At 35.5% G+C, this 21,044-nt stretch overlaps 1 protein-coding gene across 2 annotated transcripts in view; it reads right to left on the bottom strand.

The window, feature by feature from the left end:
- Nucleotides 1–21,044, bottom strand: part of COL5A2 (collagen type V alpha 2 chain) — a 143,437-nt gene that overhangs the window by 12,403 nt on the left and 109,990 nt on the right. Inside the window, exons 24-47 of one of the 2 annotated variants that reach the window (XM_059928323.1) lie at nt 20,270–20,323; nt 19,583–19,681; nt 18,314–18,367; nt 17,490–17,588; nt 17,330–17,383; nt 17,182–17,235; nt 16,159–16,212; nt 15,378–15,431; nt 13,753–13,797; nt 13,334–13,432; nt 12,200–12,307; nt 11,869–11,922; nt 9,598–9,651; nt 9,331–9,384; nt 8,849–8,902; nt 8,320–8,427; nt 8,154–8,207; nt 7,561–7,614; nt 6,581–6,742; nt 5,810–5,917; nt 4,559–4,666; nt 3,077–3,130; nt 981–1,088; nt 390–443 (exon numbers count right to left, since the gene is read on the bottom strand). In XM_059928323.1, the coding sequence (XP_059784306.1) occupies nt 390–443; nt 981–1,088; nt 3,077–3,130; nt 4,559–4,666; nt 5,810–5,917; nt 6,581–6,742; nt 7,561–7,614; nt 8,154–8,207; nt 8,320–8,427; nt 8,849–8,902; nt 9,331–9,384; nt 9,598–9,651; nt 11,869–11,922; nt 12,200–12,307; nt 13,334–13,432; nt 13,753–13,797; nt 15,378–15,431; nt 16,159–16,212; nt 17,182–17,235; nt 17,330–17,383; nt 17,490–17,588; nt 18,314–18,367; nt 19,583–19,681; nt 20,270–20,323 (1,800 nt within the window). The remainder of the gene's footprint in view (nt 1–389; nt 444–980; nt 1,089–3,076; nt 3,131–4,558; nt 4,667–5,809; nt 5,918–6,580; nt 6,743–7,560; nt 7,615–8,153; nt 8,208–8,319; nt 8,428–8,848; nt 8,903–9,330; nt 9,385–9,597; nt 9,652–11,868; nt 11,923–12,199; nt 12,308–13,333; nt 13,433–13,752; nt 13,798–15,377; nt 15,432–16,158; nt 16,213–17,181; nt 17,236–17,329; nt 17,384–17,489; nt 17,589–18,313; nt 18,368–19,582; nt 19,682–20,269; nt 20,324–21,044) is intronic. The other variant, XM_059928322.1, reaches the window with a different exon arrangement.

Genomic DNA, 21,044 nt, shown 5'->3' on the forward strand with positions numbered 1-21,044 from the left:
GAACATGGGCAGGGCAGTCTAGTTGAAAATAAAATATATTTGAATAGTACTTTTCAAGTTTACAAAGAGCTTTCAAACCCATTTTCCTATGTAATTTTTAGAAAATCTCAGAGAATGGCACTATTTCTCCTGTTATTTTGGGGAGAAATTGTGACTCTAAAAGTCTTAATTGATTATTGAAATAATTTGTAGTTAAATTCAGAGGAGCTATATTAACATTATAAAAACAAATATAAACTCCTGGTTATCATTTTAAATCAACATTTTGTTCAAAGCTTGAAGAATTTGGTAATTTTCACTTATGAGTCTTAAATTGTACTTCTTCTTTGGGAGTATATTTTACGTAAGAAGACATATATATAAAAAAAACAAACAAACAGAGAACTTACAAGTAAGCCACGTTTCCCAGCTCGACCAGGTGGTCCAATAGGACCCCGAGAACCCTAGAAGAAATTTTCATAGATATTAATACAAAAATATGGATGTATTATATAGATATAGAATTCAAGAATATATGTTTGTAGTTGAATACTTATATATGTGTATGTGTGTATCTAAGTGTATAGTCCTATGGCTAATTAATTAAAACCAGGCTGAAGTCCCTAGGTATAAGAATGTGCTCACTATAACCCGAATGACATTTCTATAGTCAATTTTATCAACGGTCTTCACTGAATGAAGATCACCTTAGTTGTTTACATAAGACATTACTTACTTAAATTTAACATGATACATACTTATTACATCTCCTGTAAACAACAACATTTTTAGATGATGAAAGTCAAAGCATCAGGATTTTTGAATACCTATTAGAAACCAAATTTTTAAGACTAAAAAAATTAATTCCTAATTGACTGTTTATCATTCTTTGTTTAGAGTCCTTAACCAAACACACATGTTATTGAATGCATGCATATATGTAGCTCATAATACAGTATGTTGATGTTTATAACTGTCAGTGTGAAACTGACTCTCCTTACCGGATCTCCTCTTTGTCCTGCATCTCCTGGAGCACCAACGGGACCAGGAGTTCCAGGGGCACCCTGAGAGCCTGGCAGACCTGCAGGCCCAGGGTCTCCACGATCACCCTGACAAGAAAACCATGATATTATCTTTTTAATATTTATTCTAAAACAGCCGTATTCTATATGCTCATGCTGTTCATGAGAAGGAAAAATATAACTTTTTAAAACATATTTTATTTATTATTTTACTAATATTTTACTTAAATATTTTAACTATATTTGCTTATTAATAAATCAAACTGAAAAGAATAAGATATTTTCCCCCAATTTCATCCCTCCCCTCACTCTCACCCTATTATTGCCATAGTCAAGATTGCTGGACTATAGGAGTGGTCACCTCCAGAATTCAGCATGTTTCTTAGACCAATAAGCCTTCCAACTGGGGTATCCGTACACTTGGTATAAACAAAAACTTTCCAAAGAGTGTAAAAACAGGGAAAATTCTAAGGAAACCACTTTCCAGATTTTCAACTTCATATTTGTTCTTTCAGAAAACTGAGTTGGAACATCCTTCCCTACTTCCTCTTTAATAACCACCCTTCTCCCATTTTATGAAATAAAAGCAGATATCGTACAGTCTGCAATCTTATTATGGTGCAGTGCTTCGAAGAATAAACACCACTGGGCATCAAACTAAGGGACTTTTCCAGAATGCACAGTTCACTTGAGAATAAAGCAAAGAGGTATTCGGAAAGAAAGAGGCGGCTCCTTATTTTACCCAGATGACCCCATTATGACAAGGCTCCGAATCTTACTTGTCTCTTTAAGTGAGAGATGAGATTATTGTTACGTGAACGTGCATTAATATAATTATTTGACTTGAGAAACGGAGTCACACCTTTTTTCTGACAGAAGTTAAGTCTTATTTGACTGATTAGTTTGGCAACCAGGATAAATTCTGGCAATTAGGTTAGAGAATTGATACATAATACACTGAATAAGCTGAATTGGCAACTCCAAGATTTTGAAAAAAATATATTGAAAGCACATGTACATTTAGAATTTACCAAGAATTACCTCCTTTGCAACTATTAAAACTTGTGATTAAAATAAAATGTGATGGCAACTTAAATTCTGCGTAGGGGTTCATAGATTTTCAAAATTGTATCAGGGGTACATCAGCAAAATCTTTGAAGACTACCACACTGGACAATATATTACCGACCGAGGGAAAAACCCAGATGCCAAGAGAATTTGCATTCCCTGGCTTTCCGGTAGATGGAGGGGAGTGGCCTTACCCCAAGATTCCTCAAAACTCTTTCTTCCCCTCTCTTTGAGTGCCTACTAGATACTTTAAACAAGTTATTTGAAACACAAATGCCCAGTGGTATAGGTACTAATCATATTTCAAGTATTTGAAAATTGAGGCTCAGAAAATATGTTCAAGATCACACAGCTAGTTACTTAAAGAATCAAGATTCCAATCCAGGTCTCTCTGGTTTCAAAGCCCATTCTGCTACATGATGAGCTCCTGGAGTGGAAAGAGCCTCTGCATCATAATAGACATTAGAGAGGGTTTTTGTTTTTGCCTTCCATTTACTACTATGTAGTCTGAGACAACTGTGTGACTGCCCAAAGGGACTAGAGTTTCAGATAAAGTTGGGGATATTTTCAGTTCAGCACATGTCTAATTTAAAAACACATCATGAAATATACAATATTTAGAAAGACATGGTTTATTTCCTCGTGGGGCATTGACTTTAGGAGGTGAGCAGAGAAATTTAGATGTTACACAGCTCTATTTGTGCTGCCATACTTTTGTGAATGAGTTTGAAATTTAGACTACTTCATATGTATCCTCATCCAAAGCCTTCATGGTGCACCTTTTCCTACTGTTAATTAAAAAAATGCCGTCTCACTTGGCTGTGTATTCAAACTTTCATTTATAAGATCTACTCAAATTATGGCATTACAAAAAAGATTGTTACAATCAGAAATTTCAGGGCTGCATTGGAGCTATGAGAAGAAAGAGTAGCTTTTTACTCTTTAGTATTACAAAGATTTCAAATTTACATTACTCCAGATTTTTTAATCAGTGAAATTGCCCTTACACGTTCTCCAATAGCACCATCCCGTCCTGGAGTACCATCATTACCAGCTGGACCCTATAAAGAATCATATTTGAAAAATGAATTAACTGAGTAATAAAAAAGCACATTCCAATTGCCAGAAAAATTACAGCATGTTTTCCACCTCTCTTCCATATTATAAATTAGCATTTATGGAAATTTCAGTAGAAGAAAGTCTTCTGCCATCTTTCTATTACTTTGATTTGCCTGGAAAATTATTAACACATTCTTACATTTTTGGTGCCAACTTTAAATGCAGTTTTATTTAAGACACTATTTTCCACTTACAATTCAGTGCTTATAAAGTGCAATGTTATTTCCTTTCCCCGCGTACATATTTCATATTCAAGTATTAAGAATGCCCAGCTATTTACTATAGCAGCTCAACTTTAAAACTGTCCTGGCATTTGCTACAAATTTGGGCTCTTCAATGTTTGGTGTGAAACAGTACTAAATCTATGCTCAGGTTGGCTTAATCAACCTCTTCAGTGGTGGGCCCAGAGGAGGTGCCACCAGATGGAGGAGCTCCACCACCAGAGAAGCCCCCAGACATTCCTCCTGCTGGGCCTCCTGCACTAAGTCTAAATTCTTCATTTCTATTTTTTATTTTTAAAAAAGAAAAAGTATTCAAATTCTTCTAAATAAATAGACAACAATTACATTCCTGGTATTTTGTTTTGTTTATATTATCAGTGGATGGTTTTCCTCACATTTACTTACCCAAATAATATCCTTAAAGTTTAAAGTAAAATATCTGCGTTTAGATATTAAATTACTTTAAAAAATATATAGTCTTCTTTTCCTATTTTATTTTGATTTTTTTCAGAACTATGTTTTTACCCTTTGAGCAAAAATTGCTTTGAAAGGCATTGATTGTTTCTTTCAAGAAAATGTGACACTAAATGTTTGGTGATTTACTCATTAAAGCACTGAACAGAGGAAATTCCAACCTATAACTTCTCAAATCACCTTTCAAAAGCTGATTTCCTCTCAAAAGAACCTAAGGGAACATGATCTCCATAATGTAACTTTATAGGGATGTGTAAGTAAAAGCATCTCTACTTACTTTGCCCTCTTCACAAGCTGTAACAATTATATTAATCCTATCACCATAAAACTTGGCAATTTTGACAAATATGCCATTACAGAATGAAATAATAATAAGAGAAAAGGTAAATGGCTGTGTCCCTTCACCTTCAAAATAATTTGGCAACAACATAAGTCAACTAAAATACTTGGCTCCAGACTAGATGAAAGTCAGTGCAAGACACAAATCTTACTACTTTTTCCTGTGTCATCATTTAGTCAACTCTCTAGGCAAGGACACATCAAGAAACATCACTAGGAAACTTCCTTCAGGTCAAATGTACAATTTCTAAATTTCTAAATTGACTTGTAAATTTAAAAAATGTCCCCAGGACACCCAGATGAGGAGGGGAGAGGGATTTTCACTGCAGTACTCACTTCAGGTCCTGGTTCTCCCACAGGGCCATTTGAGCCTGGGGGCCCCACTGGTCCAGGCGGGCCTTTATCTCCTGGTGCACCAGTTGGTCCTACTTTTCCTGGTGTGCCCTGAAATAAAAGTATAAATATGTCCACCACTTCTGAAGAAGTTTAAGGAGGCCAGTTCACATAAAGGCTACATTTATTCAAATGGCACCCCAGTCCCTCCTTCTATAGTAATAATTGTCCATTATCCCACAACACTCATGTCACTGTAGTGCCTTCCCAGAGGCATGCGCACTTCTTATCACACTCATCCGGACATATCAAAGGGAATAAAAAGTATCCTTTGCACCAAGTCAGGTTCAGTTTGGTTTCTAATCTGATGTATCATTGTCATTTCTGGATGCCCTTCTTGAATCTGTGTCACTAGTAAGATTTGCTCATGCTTATTCATTTCTGCTTTGTCTGCTCACTTTACTTCTATATCCTGGCACTTTGGTCTCAGTATTGGGAGATTTTACTTCCAGGTTCCTTGGCTCACTCCTGATAACAATAAGACAGCCCTTAACTCCCAGTTTTCTGGTTTCACATCTCCACCCACATGTCCCCAGTTCCAAGGTCCCAGCAGTAAATCTCTCTGTCTACATTCCATATAAAAACACCATTTTTTTTCTCAAGCATGTAAACTTTCAGCAGTAAAATTTAGTCTCTTCAAACCTAACAGTGAGTTAAACTTTTATCCATACTCCAGGGAATATGAAATTCTTAGCACCCTCCAGGGAACAGGAGATTACTTTCAGAATCCTTCTTTATTGTTCACCCCACTTTCACCTCCAATATTACTTTAGCTCAACTACTTCTTCCCTTTGATGGTTTATGAAAACTTACTCTCTCAACAGTGAAATATGAGTGTTTCTGTTAGGCATGTTTATTTAAAAAGAGGCTACCTACTCACCAGGAGATTATCCTCCTTCTCTAGCTCCATGGACATTTTTATTCTTTGAAGAAAGATTTAGAGTCATCAAAAATCTATATCCTTATTTGCCTACTTCTCTAGTCCCAGGGTTAAATAACTATAATTTTCCAAGGACTTTCTAAGGTACTTAAGTAAAGAATTTGACATTGAAAGTCAAAAGGTTTTTAAGATACTCAGAATTTGTGTCTAAAAAAGACTTCAAATCTATTAAGAAAGAAAAAAAAGGTAAATGTTCCCTTCACAAATTTTATTGCATATAATCAGATGAAATATCGACCAGTGCAGCTACTCACTGCTGGGCCGGGAAGGCCGGGCATCCCTCGCTCTCCACGCTGCCCCGGCATGCCGACGATTCCTCTTTGCCCAGTTGTTCCAGCTGGACCAGGGGGACCGTCTGGACCCTAATTTTGAGGACAAACCATAATGAGAAATTCTCCAGGGAAGACTATATGCAAGCACTTTACAATAGAGCACAGCTTTACAGGTTTTTTGGTATGAGAAAAAGTTCTCTGTTCCATAAAACCATACTATATATGAGTAGTCAAAATGTGTAATCCACACTGAGCCTCTAACATCATTTAAAGGTGAGAATGGCTCATTTAGTTGGAAAGGAACTTGAAGATTAATGTGAATATTAGTAGAATAAAAGAGGTAAACTGTTCAGACAAATATTTTTCCTCTTTTTAAAATGACAAGAAAAATTTTAAAACAAAGAAATAGGGCTCTATCTAAACATATTAATGTTGAGGCATTTGGATATTAAATAAAATAGTTCGGTTTAAAAAAAGGTTCTTCATTCAATACAGATATTTGACAAAAAAATGTTTCCTTGTTTAGTTTCTGAACACCATATCCATGACTATTATATTTTTATATCTGTACATATGCTTTTTCCTAGAGCAGAGAATTATAAATTAAAAACCTATAGGGCATAATGCATTTAAAGGATTACGAAAGTGCTCAGGATAATATATAAACAGTTTCTTTGTGGCAGTAATTCTTATGAATTTCTACTAGTAAATATCTCAGTTAGAGGTGGTCTAGAACAAAGATTCCAAACTTACAGGTTGCCCATCTTCTCCTGGGTCCCCTTTGTCTCCTGGGCCACCAGGGGGGCCAGCTGGTCCTCGATCTCCTAGTCGTCCGTGAGAGCCGGGGTCCCCACGAAGACCTGGAGGTCCCTCCTTCCCAGGTTCCCCTAAGGGCCCTGCAGGTCCTGGAGCTCCCTAGTACAACATAGAAAGAGACCCAGGAGGGCAAAGTGGAAGCCACGTTAGAAGACCTAATGTGATGGTCTCTGCCTCAGAGGCAGATTCCCAAGCCTCACAGGTCCATTTTTCCTGTTGGATGATCACTCAGTGGATTTAAACAAAAATAAAAAATACAGCTGCCACACAGCTGATTCATTTCCCAGAGGAAAATCTAAATTATTTGCAGACAATTACCTTTCACTCATTATTAAAAGTGTGCTGACAATATTGAAAAATCAACTATACTTCAATTAAAAAATAAAAAATAAAAGTAAAGTGATTTGGAATTGCAAAAAAAAAAGTGTGTTGAAATTAACTTGAATTTTCAAACTCCATGAGGCTCTGCCCCAACAATGAATACATAATATTGATATTTTATTCTGTCTGACCTGATCTTATAATGAAAGAATAACTTCTATTAAAGATAATTTCATAGATTCTTCCTAACTGAAAGAAATGATTATTAGCACATAATACTGTTACTATTTAGTACCCAAATGAAATGAATTAACAGTCAAACACTGGGGCTTAAAAGGATCTGCAAATAAGCTCCTCCAGGAAACACTGGATGATTAAAGAAGGATTTGCTTGACAACATACCACTGTGAATTATTGGGACAAGAGTTGTCAACATGGGATAACAACTAATTAAGGGATTAAACAAAAGAACAAATAATAACTCACATATATGTGTGTATCATTATAATATGTACATATGTGTGTGTTTGTGTGTATTTTTATGTGTGTGTAAAATGACTCCACTATCAATGACTTCAATTACTGAATCGACTTACAGTAGGACCTGGAGGTCCAACTCTGCCGGCAGAACCAGGAAATCCTGTAGCACCCTAGAAATATAATATCATATAAGCAATTTTAGAATAAAAGTTAATTCTATATACTTTCTAGGGATTATTGATTTTACAGGGATACTTAGGCCTTTATATTCCTCTCGTTATGACCAATATATATTTTTTCTTTTATCCTATGTTTTTGGGAATGGATCTGGATTAACTGGTAGGAAGGATACTATTTTTCTCTTTCCACTTTCCAATTCTCTTGAATACATACAAGTATATTGAAGGCAAGGGCTAGAATCACATTAATATTTTATATAACAGAATTATACAAAGTACTTTGACATTATTCATTCCCTCTTCCATAGGTAATATATTATTTATGTTACATATGAGGCAGCTGGGTCTCCAAGATCAAAAAACTAATTTTAACCCAGATCTCCATCAAAGTTAAGCGCTCTTTCCACTACTGTATAGTTATACAACTAAAAACTTGTTGTTACGGGTTCAAATGCACTTTAAAATGGCTATAAAGTAATAGGTATCTGTGACTAGCTGTGTGTAATTCCCAGAGCTTCAAACCAACTTACAGGTGGACCCTGAGTTCCTCGACCACCTTTTAGTCCAGGAACGCCACTAGGACCCTAAAGAGAAAGAAGCAAACAAAAGATCGTTATAGTACAGAAAGATGGTCTAAACACAAGGTCAAACAGTGGGCACTGGACTCAAGTTGTGTCTTTTTTATTTTCAACTTACATGAGGGCCTGGGGATCCTGCCAGACCTTGTGGTCCAGGAGAGCCAGCATCGCCCTTCTGTCCTGGCTCTCCAGGTTCACCTTTTACTCCAGGCTGCCCATCAGGACCCTACATTAATTGAACAAATAAGCAGTTGATTATAACACTTACAGACATATGATTTCATGATAATTATTCCTAACATATCATTTATTCATATATGGTATAATGGTGCTTTGAAATCGGTATAAAAGCATAGAAGAAAAAAAAAACGCCCTGATAAGATCTTTGAAGACAGTCTGAAAAAATAAGTTATGCCACCACATTTTTATTATAACAAATAAGTATATAATTCAATATAATGCAAATTCATCCATTTTGGGGCCAGTTCATGAAAAAATGTATTGAAAATGAGAATATTGCCTAGAAAACTATGTTTTCCAGGATCTTGAATATACCTTCAAAACATATGACAACGATAAGTAATTAAGTTCATCGCTGTAACAAGAGGAATGTTCGTTTGTAAATTAGGGATATTTGAAAATCATACCTGGGGTCCAGCAAAACCAACGGCTCCAGTTGGGCCATTTTCACCACGAGAACCCTAGAAGAAGACAAACATTACTGTAGCTTTCACACATTATTCTAAACAGGAACAGTATTTTAAAATGCAATTATATAAATTTGTAGTGTCTTGAAATGTACACATAGAGAAAGTAGACATATTGCTTGAGGAGGGCTCTTAAGCGTGATGTAAAGATAGGGGTCATAGAAAAAATTTTCCAAGGCCCAAAGTCTCAAAGAAGCTTCTGATTACTTAGTAAACGAGCTGCCTACCTAGACTTAATAGACTGTATAGAAATAATGCAGTGATTTTTTTTTTTAAGTTTAATGAGAATAGTAAAAGGTGAAAAACAGGAAGTTAAAAGTAACCTAATCCAACAGGCATGGTTTTATAAATATCAAGACAAAATGATGAATTGTTTTACTGCTCAAGCTCATACTAAAGAACATCAAAATACTGTCACTTACAGGATTTCCACGGGAGCCAGGTGGGCCAACTAAACCTCGAGGTCCAGGTTCTCCCTAGAAAGCAGATTTTAGATTGTTATTGTCCAAAGCAGTGGCAAAACAGTACAACTGTAGGATTTGGGCCCTATGTGTAGGGCGGATGGGAGGAGAACTCTGAGATGATCTAGTCCAACTGTCATATTTTATGAAAGAGAAAACATTATGAAAAAGATCCAGCATTCAAATCTCAGGATTTTAAGTCCACAAAATAACAACTTGTGACATTACCTTTTCTCCAGTAGGACCTGCAGGACCGGGAGGACCCAAGGGACCCGGAAGACCCTGTCAATTAACATAACATAGGCATACTGAGCAAAAGAATGCACAGAAATCTCCATGTTTAAACAAACTAACAAAGAAGGGACGATTTTGTTACAGCCGACTGCTTTTGTAAAACATTACCTATAATAAACGATATACCTGTATATTCTCAATATTTTATATAGTCTAAAACAATTTCCAATGGATTTTCTCCACAAAACGTTTTAAGCTCTTTCATCCAACTCAACTCCTCCATATATAACACCGTCTTCAAATATTAGTATGAACTTAGTGCTACCCTTCAACAATGTTTCTGTTTCCTAGCTTATTTAATTTTGCTAATACCTATTTGAAATGTGACAATAGACTGAAGAGGCTTTTCTTCTTTTGTATAGAATACTATATTCTTAAATTATACTAGTGAAATATCACTCCTTTTTTTTTAAAAAAAGTGAAATTCTACTAAAGCACTCCCCTGAGATGAAAAGGAGTTGCACTACCCCGCTACACTGAAGATGATGGTGTTCTTTGGCTCAGAATGTAGGGGCGCTACCACATGGGGTTTTCTTGACATGAGGTTACAATCTTTAAACTGCTGCACTGTATTGGGATCCTTCCTAAGACAGGTTTTCTCTCTGATATTTGTGTATTGCCTCTTCACAAGCCGCCCAGATATTCTTTTGTCATTTAATTTCTGTATGCATTACTGAAGAAACTTAAGGAACAAAATGACTTTTTAATTTTATATCTGTGACAAGAACATGAGAAAACTGTGATCTTAAATTCTCCAGATCTATAATGAAACAATGTTCTGCCATCCATTCACCTAATATACTTCCTTAAAGGATTTGATTAAATATAAAGGTGACTTCATTACATTCACATTTTTTTCATACAGAAAAAAAGTGATTCTTTTTTTTCCCTTTACCATGGGATTACAGCAAATGCTCTGCTCTGCTTCTTCCCTAAAACAACATATTTCCCTCACTAAAAATGAAGCAGTCATTGCTTAAATCTTGATCCTATTGCATTGCATTTCCATAGTTCAAAGGAACAATAGTTATATATTTCAGCTTTCTCCTTAAAATAAACTGTCAATGCATCTCTCCTTCAAACAGCACTTCACTACTTACTGTGCACTCCAGACCAACCATGATGTGAAATACAAACAATAAACCGGATTTACTTAGACCACTTTTTGAAATATTAAATCAAATATTAGATTTAATTAAAAGGCAAGAGATATTTTGAGTTCATAATTTGCTAAACTAAGTGTTTCACCTTAATTAGCTTTCCAGAAAAAGAAAAAAGGGATACTTATCACTAAGGCTAAAACTTTTCTATAATTTACTTTATTTTTTTAATCAAAAGTTAATATAATCAATGTATTAACAGTGGCTCAATGGACAGAACAAAATATTAACAGTGGTTCAGTGTCATCTCTTTTTTAATAGTATAACGGCTATTGTCAGGACACAGCATGACAACTAACAGCAAACCATGTCATACTGAACCAGAAACTATTTATCAAATATCAGGAACTATTTCCAGGAAATGCTGCCTGTCTGAGCAACTGTAACTACCTGCTCTTACCTGAGAGGATCATTCATGTCTGAAAATATATTTTCAGTCTGATTGTCTGATTATCCTTAGAATTGCAAATACATTCTATTTTTAAGGACATAAAGTTTGTTAAATGTCAATTTCTGGAAGGATATTAAACAATCCTTCTTTACATTTCACTTATTCAGCCTCTTTATCAATGAAAGCATTAATGCCGACTCATCATGCAGTAATTTTCTCACCCCTAACATCTAGCATATTGAGAAACATTTGTCACACCTTTGGCTACTCTGTAAAACTCTACTTGCCTGCACTGGAATGAGGTCTGAGGCAACTCATTAGATCAGCATTTTAATAAAAATAAACATTGTCTATGAAATAAAAAGATAATAAAGATAAAGAGGGCCCCACCGCTTAAAGCACCAATCTCATATGCACAATAAAAATGTGTCTTACTTCATTCTCTCAATAATGACTATTTTTTGGCTTGTTCTAATTCAAGGTAAGCAAAATGAATATCCGTGGTCCATCAGTGTCAAATCTCAGATCTCATCATCCTCCTAATCCTGACAACCATGGAAACATGAACCTTATTTTTAAAAGTTCAGGCAAATTCATACGATAGTGATGACGCTGATTCCTAGCCCAGCTGCTGAAAGGAATGATTTCACTTACTCTTGCTCCATCATTTCCTGCTGTGCCTTCAGCACCCTTCTCGCCTATGCCACCCTGGGAAAACATATGAAACACCATTTAATCATTTAATTGTCTTTTTCCTACACTTGCATGGAAGCTTCATGAAAGCAGGGACTTCTCTCTAATGTTCACAGCTGTATCCCCTTGAGCCTAGAACAATGCCTGGGACTGAACATTTTCTAAGTACACATTTACTGAAAGAATGGATGAATGAATGACTTGTGACTTAGGATGGTAGAAGTAAAAGTCTGTCCAGGAAGTCATTATCAGTAGAAGGTGTAAATGGATGAACTAAACAAACCACACTTACTCTGTCACCCTTGGGGCCAGGAGTTCCTGCAATTCCTCTTTCTCCCGGCATACCTTGAAGACCTGGTGGGCCTGTATCTCCAGGGGTCCCACTTGGTCCTGGATTGCCCTGAAATGAACCAACAATAAGTAAGCTCACCTATATATTAAGGTTGAAACTATATGAAATTCCTGTTTTGGTAAATCAAAAATAGTAGAATCTTGGCAATTTCATGTGGTTCAACCTAGTGCTTATATTTTTCATTTGGGAAAATCGACTCTGAGTTCCTTTTAAAAAAATCAGATCTTGCTGTTTTGATTGTTGGTTTGTTTTCAACATTCTCTTTGGAGAAATTGGGTACCAATTCAAATAAAAATGATAGAATTGCCTTTTTATTTTCTTTTTTTGGCAACATCATAGGGATTCTAATAAAAAAAGAAGACATCACATTTAGAGAATACTCCATTCTCTCTCTAAAGAACCCATGATATGAAGCTGGCTTTCAGGCTCATTTAGTAATTAAATTGAAGCAGATCTTCTGCAATCACTCTGGCCCTTGAAGGTGATAAGGGATCTAATATTATATGATCATGAAAAATTCTACTTCAGTTGTTTGCACTGAAGTTGGCCACACAGACTTCTACCAATTTTAAAACAGCACCCAAAAGGAAATGGTACTGATTTTTGCCTTATAATGTATTGTACTTTCGGATTTCAAAAATGACATACTTTCATATATTAAGTAAGCAGAACTGTAGAAACTGAGACAAGGAAAATGGAGCATATGATTAGGAAGACATCCTAATAAATTATGCAATTTTCGATTTCTTGCCTCTGCTTATTAATAGAAGTCATTAATAAAAGTTATATAAATAAATATTAGAAACAGGTTTGTATATGAGAATGTATCACTACTTTATGTAGTGATCAAAAATCCCATCAAAGAAGAGATTCTTTTTTACCTGACTCTTTAGTGCCAAAGCAAAGCCAAGTAGGTGCTCATTAAATATTTGTTGAAGAAATTATATAATCAAATATTTTGTAAAAACAAGAGAAATAAATAAAATAAATAATAATAAATCCTAGCACCATTATGTGTTTATTGAGCAGTAATTTTAGACCATTTTAAACTACTGAGCTCACTACCATACTTACTTTTGCACCATCAGGACCGTGTCCTCCAGCCATTCCCTTCTCACCAGGAAGTCCAGTTATTCCTGGTTCTCCTCTTTCCCCTGGATTTCCTCGTTCTCCCTACACAACATAGGAATGTCAAACAGTCTCAGTGCTTGGTCTGAAAATGGGTTAAAAGTGTTCCTGGAAATGTGAAAAATGACTTCTACTGGGGAAAAATTTAGAAATGAGCAACTATTAAGACTCAGTTTTCTAATTTAATAAGAAATGAACTTGAAGCAAGCGTATACTAGTTTCACAGCACAAAATATTTCTCATAAGATTGATTTTCATTAAGTAAAAAACTGTAACAGTTAAAGCCCAGTTTAAGATAAAAGATGCTTTTTCAAACTGAAGCCAATGGACACAAAGTTAATCATGAAGAAGAAGAAAATACTTACTCTAGGTCCTAAGGGGCCAACTGCTCCAGGATCTCCAGGAACTCCCTATAAAATACATTTTTTTTAAATGAAAAACTTTCAACTGAACTTTAGGTATTTATTAGAAATCTTTCCAGATCATATACCTAATTTCTTCTAACATACTATTAGAAGTCTGACTAAGCCCATAATATTGAAGAAAGAAAAATGTGTACAATTTTATAAACAATGGGATATCATATACATTGGATGGAAATATTTTTCCAGAAAAATTTATATTATACATGAATGATTGATTTTTGGCAATGCGTTCATTCAAAATATTATCTCACAAAGATATTATTTTTAGCAACAATAAAATACAAGTAAAAGGCCTTTTATTTCCTAATGGAATGTGAAAACCTTAACAGAGGAAAGTGAAATTAAAAGCAATGAAGTACTAATCTTTTAAATAGAACCAATTCAATTCAATTTAATAAATATTTCTTGAACATATAATATAGACAACACACTCTACTAGGAATTGTGGGTTCAAAGTAATGCAGTCATGACTACATTAAAAGTTTGCTCTTAACTAAAGGAAAATTTGTCATTTAAAACTTCTCTGTTTGATAAAGACAGTAACTATATCAAGTAGGCCTCTAGTCTTGTCCCTTGAAATGTACTGTCTTCACTGTGGCATAATCTTCCTAAAACCCAAATCCAATAGTATTTCTCTCTACTTAAAAGCCCTTCATTAGCTTCCCATTACTCTAATAATACGAACAAACTAGACTCAAATTAAGACTTTCCAGAATCAGGCCCCTGTCATTCTCCAGCCTCATCTTCACCCTCCTCAAATTGTATTTCACATTTCTGACCTACCGAACTTTTTTCAGTGCCTAAATTTGATCAGCAAGCCTTTGCACTTGCTGTTTCCATTTCCTGGAGTATTTTCTTACCTTCCCTCCTCCCCGCTTACCATCGTTCTTCCTTCAGATCTCATAAAAGATACTATTTTGTCCAGGAAACTTTTTCTAAACCCCAATGTCTGCATTAGGTGCATCTTCTAGGTTTACATACACACAGTGCCTCTCTTACCTTAGCATTTAGAATATGCTACTGTTGTAACTGACTTTCTATACTCTCTGTCTCCTAGTAAAATAAAATACAAGGCAAGGTCCATGTCCATCTTGTTCAATTGGTTCAGGCCAAGGCTTAGTAGAGCTTAGCACAGAGTGCTCAGCAAATATTTTTGAACAGTTAAATGAATGAATAAATCACTCAAAGAAAAATAAATTACATAAACCTATGTGCTGATAAAATGACAGAAATAAAATGGTAAGTTTCTGTTCATAACCCTTTATGAAGCCTCCAATAAAATGTACAGTAAGACATACTTAGTGATTAAGAACACAGTATAAGCACATGACTTGGGTTCAAATCATATCAGCTGTGTGACTTTTGGAAAATTACTTAACATCCGTGTGCCTTATTTTCCTCATCTGTAAAATGGGCATAATAATAATAATAGTACCTAGTACATAAGAGTTGTTTTGAGGATTAAAGGAGACAATTAAAGCGAAGCAGAACAGAGCCTGACACATAGTAAGTGATATTATGTTAGCAATTTTTAGTACTGCTATCCTTACTATTTAAACACTTACCTGATCACCTGGCTTTCCACCTTCCCCAGGAGGCCCTGGAGGACCAGGAAGCCCCTAAAGCAAAAGTAAGAATATAAAATTGTGACTCTGTGGAAATTTAATAGGCCACCAGTGTTAACAGTTCACAATTCATGGAGCTCCCTGACTATATTTTCAAGCAAAAGACATTATTTAAACACAAGTTAAGCAAAGCAAAATGAGAAACCTACATCCTCTAACATAACACAGCAGCTAGTCAGTTCGTAGGTTTAGATTTTCATTTGCACACCACTTAGCAAAAAAGAGGTAAGAATATAACAGTAGGTTCTTTACATCTGTGGAGCTTTTAATGGCTCTGAGAACAATACTTTAGGCTGCTAGAATAAATATTGAAAGTTAGTCCTGACAGTTTTTTCCCCAAATTATGATTATCTATGCTATTAATCTACCATCATATTTAACTAAATAAATCATGAAAATTTGTTCAACAAAAAATTTTAGACACTGTGTCAATAAAATTAGATAAGCCTTAATATAGTTAAATAAATCTTACTGAGATATTAAGAACATTTTATGATTTATAATTTGTTAATAGGTTTGGGGTTTGATCAGTTGTTCAGGGGAAATCTGTTCCTTCTCTTTGAGCAAAAATGTTTGATTTTGTCCAAATGTCTATCTTATTTACCAAAAGAGGAATGACTTCTTTGAAAATTGTAGAATTTCACATCATTCAACCATATCTTTTTATAAAAAAGCATTTTGGTTAGGGGAAGAAGAAATGGAAGACTGTGTCAGTGCATACCTGAAAGCCAGTGGGGCCTGGAGGGCCTTGCTCTCCTCTCTCCCCAGCTAGACCCTAAGTCACGAAGGAAAGAAAACCATGAACATCAAAAGCCAGATCCTTATGCCTGCTTCCTACTTGTGTGAACCACCAGAAGTATTTATATTTCTTTGTATTTCTTCCAATCACAAGTTTTTCATTTTAGCCAGATAATAAACTAGTCCTAAATGTCACCTAATGGTACTGGTTTGAAGTCCCTGATGGTGAGAAAATATCTTCTAAAGCCAGCGAAGAAACTGATAACATGTGTTCATTTTTTTATCCAAACATAAATGTCTGGAGCCAACTGTAAAATTTGGGGGGAAATTGACTATTGGCATGGAAAAATCCATTACTTTTATATGTCTAATCTAAAAGGGTAATTAATGCTTCCATTGTAGTTTGTTTCTCAGTATTATAAAAATTATTAATCAAACCTTCAAAACTAGAATAACTAAAGAAAGCAAAGCTAACATTTTTAAAAAGATATTTAAATTGCCCCATTCCAAAACAAATAAACATGCCATAATATTTCTGATAAACAAAATTTTAAAATCCTAGGATGAAAATATACCTCAGAGGATAAATATTATTCCTTTTTAGTCCATCCAAAAAAAAAAAAACCCTTAAATAAATTTCTATAAGACACAATATTAGAAAAAAAAACCCGGTATAATCGAGTATTTATATATTTTAAATAAAATACAGTATAAAATATTTGTCAGACACTACTTTCCTCACATAATTTTCAACTGTGATAACACAGAGATGATGAGGTAGCTTTTACCATCAGCATTTCATAGAAGTTTAAAATGAAAAGACCAATAATTCTATTTAAAAAGGCAGAAGATGCCAGCCCAGGAATTAAAAGAAAAGATAGAACTGAAATTCTTCCATCTTGCACTTTTTTATTTACTTCCCCCTGAAACCTATCCATGAGTAAAGTTTCAGACAAACATCACTGAAGGATGCAATGTGAATATAGTCTCACTAAAAATTACATACCGGGGGGCCCACAGGACCGGAAGGACCAACTTCACCATCTTTTCCAGGAGCTCCCTAGCATTGCAGAGAGATAATTTATGAGGTGAGACCATGAGAATTTGGGTAATTTCATATATTTTTTTTTCTTTAGCAGAAAATGTGTAGTTACCCTCTGCCCAGGAACACCAGCATTTCCTGCTTCTCCAGGTTTTCCAGGGTCACCCTAAAGAATCAATGCAAACTAATTTAAATTTCAATCAGTTTGCTATAAACATGTCAGCTCCAAGTGAGGATTATGATGAGATGGCAACATTATACACTGTACTCACACTGCTACCTTTGGGGCCTGGAAGACCCATACTCCCAGGCTGCCCTCTGATTCCTAGGGAGCCTGGAGGACCTGGGCGGCCATCCTCTCCTGGAGCACCCTACACAGTTGACAGGAGCAAGGTAAGTTTCACATAAGTTCTCTCTGAATGTTACATCACCCAAATTGTCACTTGCCTTTCCTTACTATAAAAGTTATGTAAGTTTTAAATTAAGCTACGTTTTTATTTTAGTGAATCAGGACAGTTGAGTGTTTTAAAAAAAACTGCTGAGGTATTTGAATGTTTAGAACAGAGACTTCACTCTTATTCTATACACAAGCCTCATCTTTATGTCTCTTTACATTCTCATATTAATAGGGGAAATCTTCCTTCTTTCATTTACTCTTGTTTGTGGTAATGAAAACTCAGGACTTCCATTTCACATTTACTGTATAAGGGAAGGGCCCAGAATACATGAACTGTCAAATTTATACCTACTTATCTCTTAAATGTATAAAATTGGAAGGATATCAAGAAATGAGAATGTTGCTAACAAATTCCACTAATATTAATAAATACATCATGGCAACTTTTTCATTTATGTCAGAGAAGCAATTACAATCTCAAGCATTTATTTCAATACAATGTTATCAATTTTTGGTCATTTTGAAAATACGCAGATCCTTAATATTTGCTTCCAGGAGAGGAAGGTACATTTTAAACATGTAAACATGATTAGCATCCACCGGATCAAAAATGTTAACCTTAAATTAACATCTTACCATTGAAGTTGCATGTCTATTGAGAAATATTAATGGTGGTGGACTTTTGTTTAAATTACTTACCAAAGGTCCAAGTTTTCCTTCAGGACCTTGAACACCAGGATTTCCTGTCAGACCCTGAAAATTAAAAGCAATTGTCAGTTTGTTGCTGACCTGCAACTGGAGTAAAGATTCTAAAGAGTAAAAATAGCACTGCATTAGAAAGATCCAGTTCCGCTTGGCAAGGCCCACTCTCAGTTGCCTTAGGCTCCTCTAGACAAACTCACAGCACCATCATGGACCTCACCCAACCTGGCTTCAGAAGGATACAGGGCAGACAACACAACATGCAACAAGGCATCACGTGTGGGACTCTCCACTGGGACGAGTCCTCACAGCACGGCCTTCAGGGCCAGACTCTAAGCCTCCCACAGTGGGAGGCCCGATGTGAGAGAATCAGTCTACCTGGCGGGTGCAGGAGCCACCCTGGTTTGAAATCTCACATAACCAATATTTGTAACAGCACCTTGGACATACTATACTGGTCCCAGCAAGGTGAATGCCCAGGTACAAGTCCCTGCAAACTCAGGAAATCCAAAGCTATGCCTCCTACCAGTTTTTTAAATTCATTCACTGTCCTCCAAGTCCAAATGCAGTCTACAATAAGGGATCAATTTTACTAAAAGTAATTGAATGGTCATTCAGCTGGCATTCCACCTTTATCATGTGTCTAGGGAAGAATATCGAAGATATGCATCGAAGATGAACCCAATGCCTGTTTCTCACATAGAAGGAGAAAGGGTTGTAGGAGACTTTTACTCATATATCTAACACTGGGTTCAGAATAAAGAACTTATGTTGAGCCAAATGTATCTTTCCATGAAGCTTTCTGTATAATCCTTTTCTCTTTAAGGGGCATTGTTGACAACTGAATATAAGGGTAATTCCATAGTTCAAATGAATTTTCAAGCGACATTTTGTTAAAGTGAAATTTGTCAGGAATTCTCTGTGCTAAAATTCACATAAGTTGTTCATCAGCAAGTAAAGAAAAATTATAAAAATTGATAAACAGGATTTTTTTTTCATATCAAGTGGTAAAATTATTAATACATACCTCTTTGAATACAGGAGACTAGAAGTTACTTTTTTTTTTCTATACATGATAAAAATAGCAAACCATTCATTATTTTAAAAATAATGAATCAGGTCAAACCCAAAGAAAAAAACAAAGAAATGTTCCAAGTCGTGAAAGCAAGCTATTAAAAAAAAAACCAAAACCTTTAAAAAACCTTTAATGAATTCTCAGGAGCATATCTCCTAGGTTGATGTAGCAAAAAACTGCTGTGTTCTTACCCGAGCACCTGGAAGCCCAGGTTCCCCCGGACGTCCTGGATCCCCCTGACCACCTTTAGGTCCTGAAGAACCTACAGGACCCCTCTCTCCTTGAGCCCCCTGTTCCAAAGCAAAGCAGAACATGTCAGAAAAAAGGGAGTGCAGGGAAACAAAAGCAAGCATATATAAAATCCTTGTTTTACAAATCAAACCACTAGTATAACATAAAAGAGTTTGTCAAAGTAGTTACAAAGACTTCTTTGTAAACCATGCCACTTCACATTTTGTTCTCATTTGGATTCCTTGTAGAATAGAGGTTTTTCATCATTAACTAATGAAAGTTGTGTTTAGAGCCTCACTCCAATAACTTAGATTTAGAAACCCCCAAATTTTGAAAGAGTCTAAATTTCTAGACAAAGAAAAAATATATATATCGGCTAAAGGAAAGATTTATGGCCTATTCTTCTCAAGAATGTCCCTGGAAAGTTTGAAAACAAACTCCAATACACCTCCAACCATCGTCCTTCTCCCCTAGGCCTCTATAATGAAGAAATTGCGCAAGAGGGATTTGGCGTTAGGAATAACATCTGTGTCCAACTCTTTTCTAGATCTGGACCCATGTGGGCCAAGGCTAGATCACCATGCTGGACAATGGCATCTTTTGCAACACTACCCACAGGAGTGTCAACCTTGATAGGATAGCCTTACCTTTGGTCCAGGTAAACCATCAGAGCCTGGAAAACCACGATTGCCAGGAGCACCCTACAAATGACCAAAATGTGATTCTTAATTGTGGATGTTTTTGTAATATATAATGAGTGGGTGATTTTTATTCTTAGTACTATAAGGTTTTAGGAGCTATGATCAACCCAACACAGCAATAGGTATGTATGAGAAAAAATAACCTGACTATACAGAAAGACATTTTAAATTTTGAAAAATATATATAAGTACTGAGCCAAAATTATTCAAATCAAAAAATATTTTACCACTTCATTGTAAAATTAAACATAGAGAAAAACTGATACATAGATATAGATAGAAGAGGCAAAGAAATGGTACCATCTACCGCAATCAAAATGTCAGCGATCGCAGGCATTAGTATTGTCTTTGATGTGAAGCCCTTTGCATTTTCTGAGGTTCCATACAAAAGTAAGGTGAGATTGTTATTCTCCCTTTCAGACCTGTTTCATTATAGTCCAGTCACAGCAACCTTTTCTGGTCTTTAAAATCACTAAGCCCTTTCTGGCCTCCTGGATTTGCATTTTTTTGTTTCCTCTGCTGAAAAATGCTTTTTCTCTCAAGTTTTCTTGCCGGCTCATCCTCATCTTCAGATCTTAGCTAGATGCCATCCTCTCAAAGAATCTTATTTCCTAACCACCTAACCTAATGACACACTACTGTCATAAGTTACTCTCTACCACATCACCCTGCTATTCCCTAAGTGTATATGGCACTTATTAAAATGCGTAATTATATTTTT

This window comes from Balaenoptera ricei, chromosome 7 (assembly GCF_028023285.1).
Source record: "Balaenoptera ricei isolate mBalRic1 chromosome 7, mBalRic1.hap2, whole genome shotgun sequence".
Classification (NCBI taxonomy): Eukaryota; Metazoa; Chordata; class Mammalia; order Artiodactyla; family Balaenopteridae; genus Balaenoptera; species Balaenoptera ricei.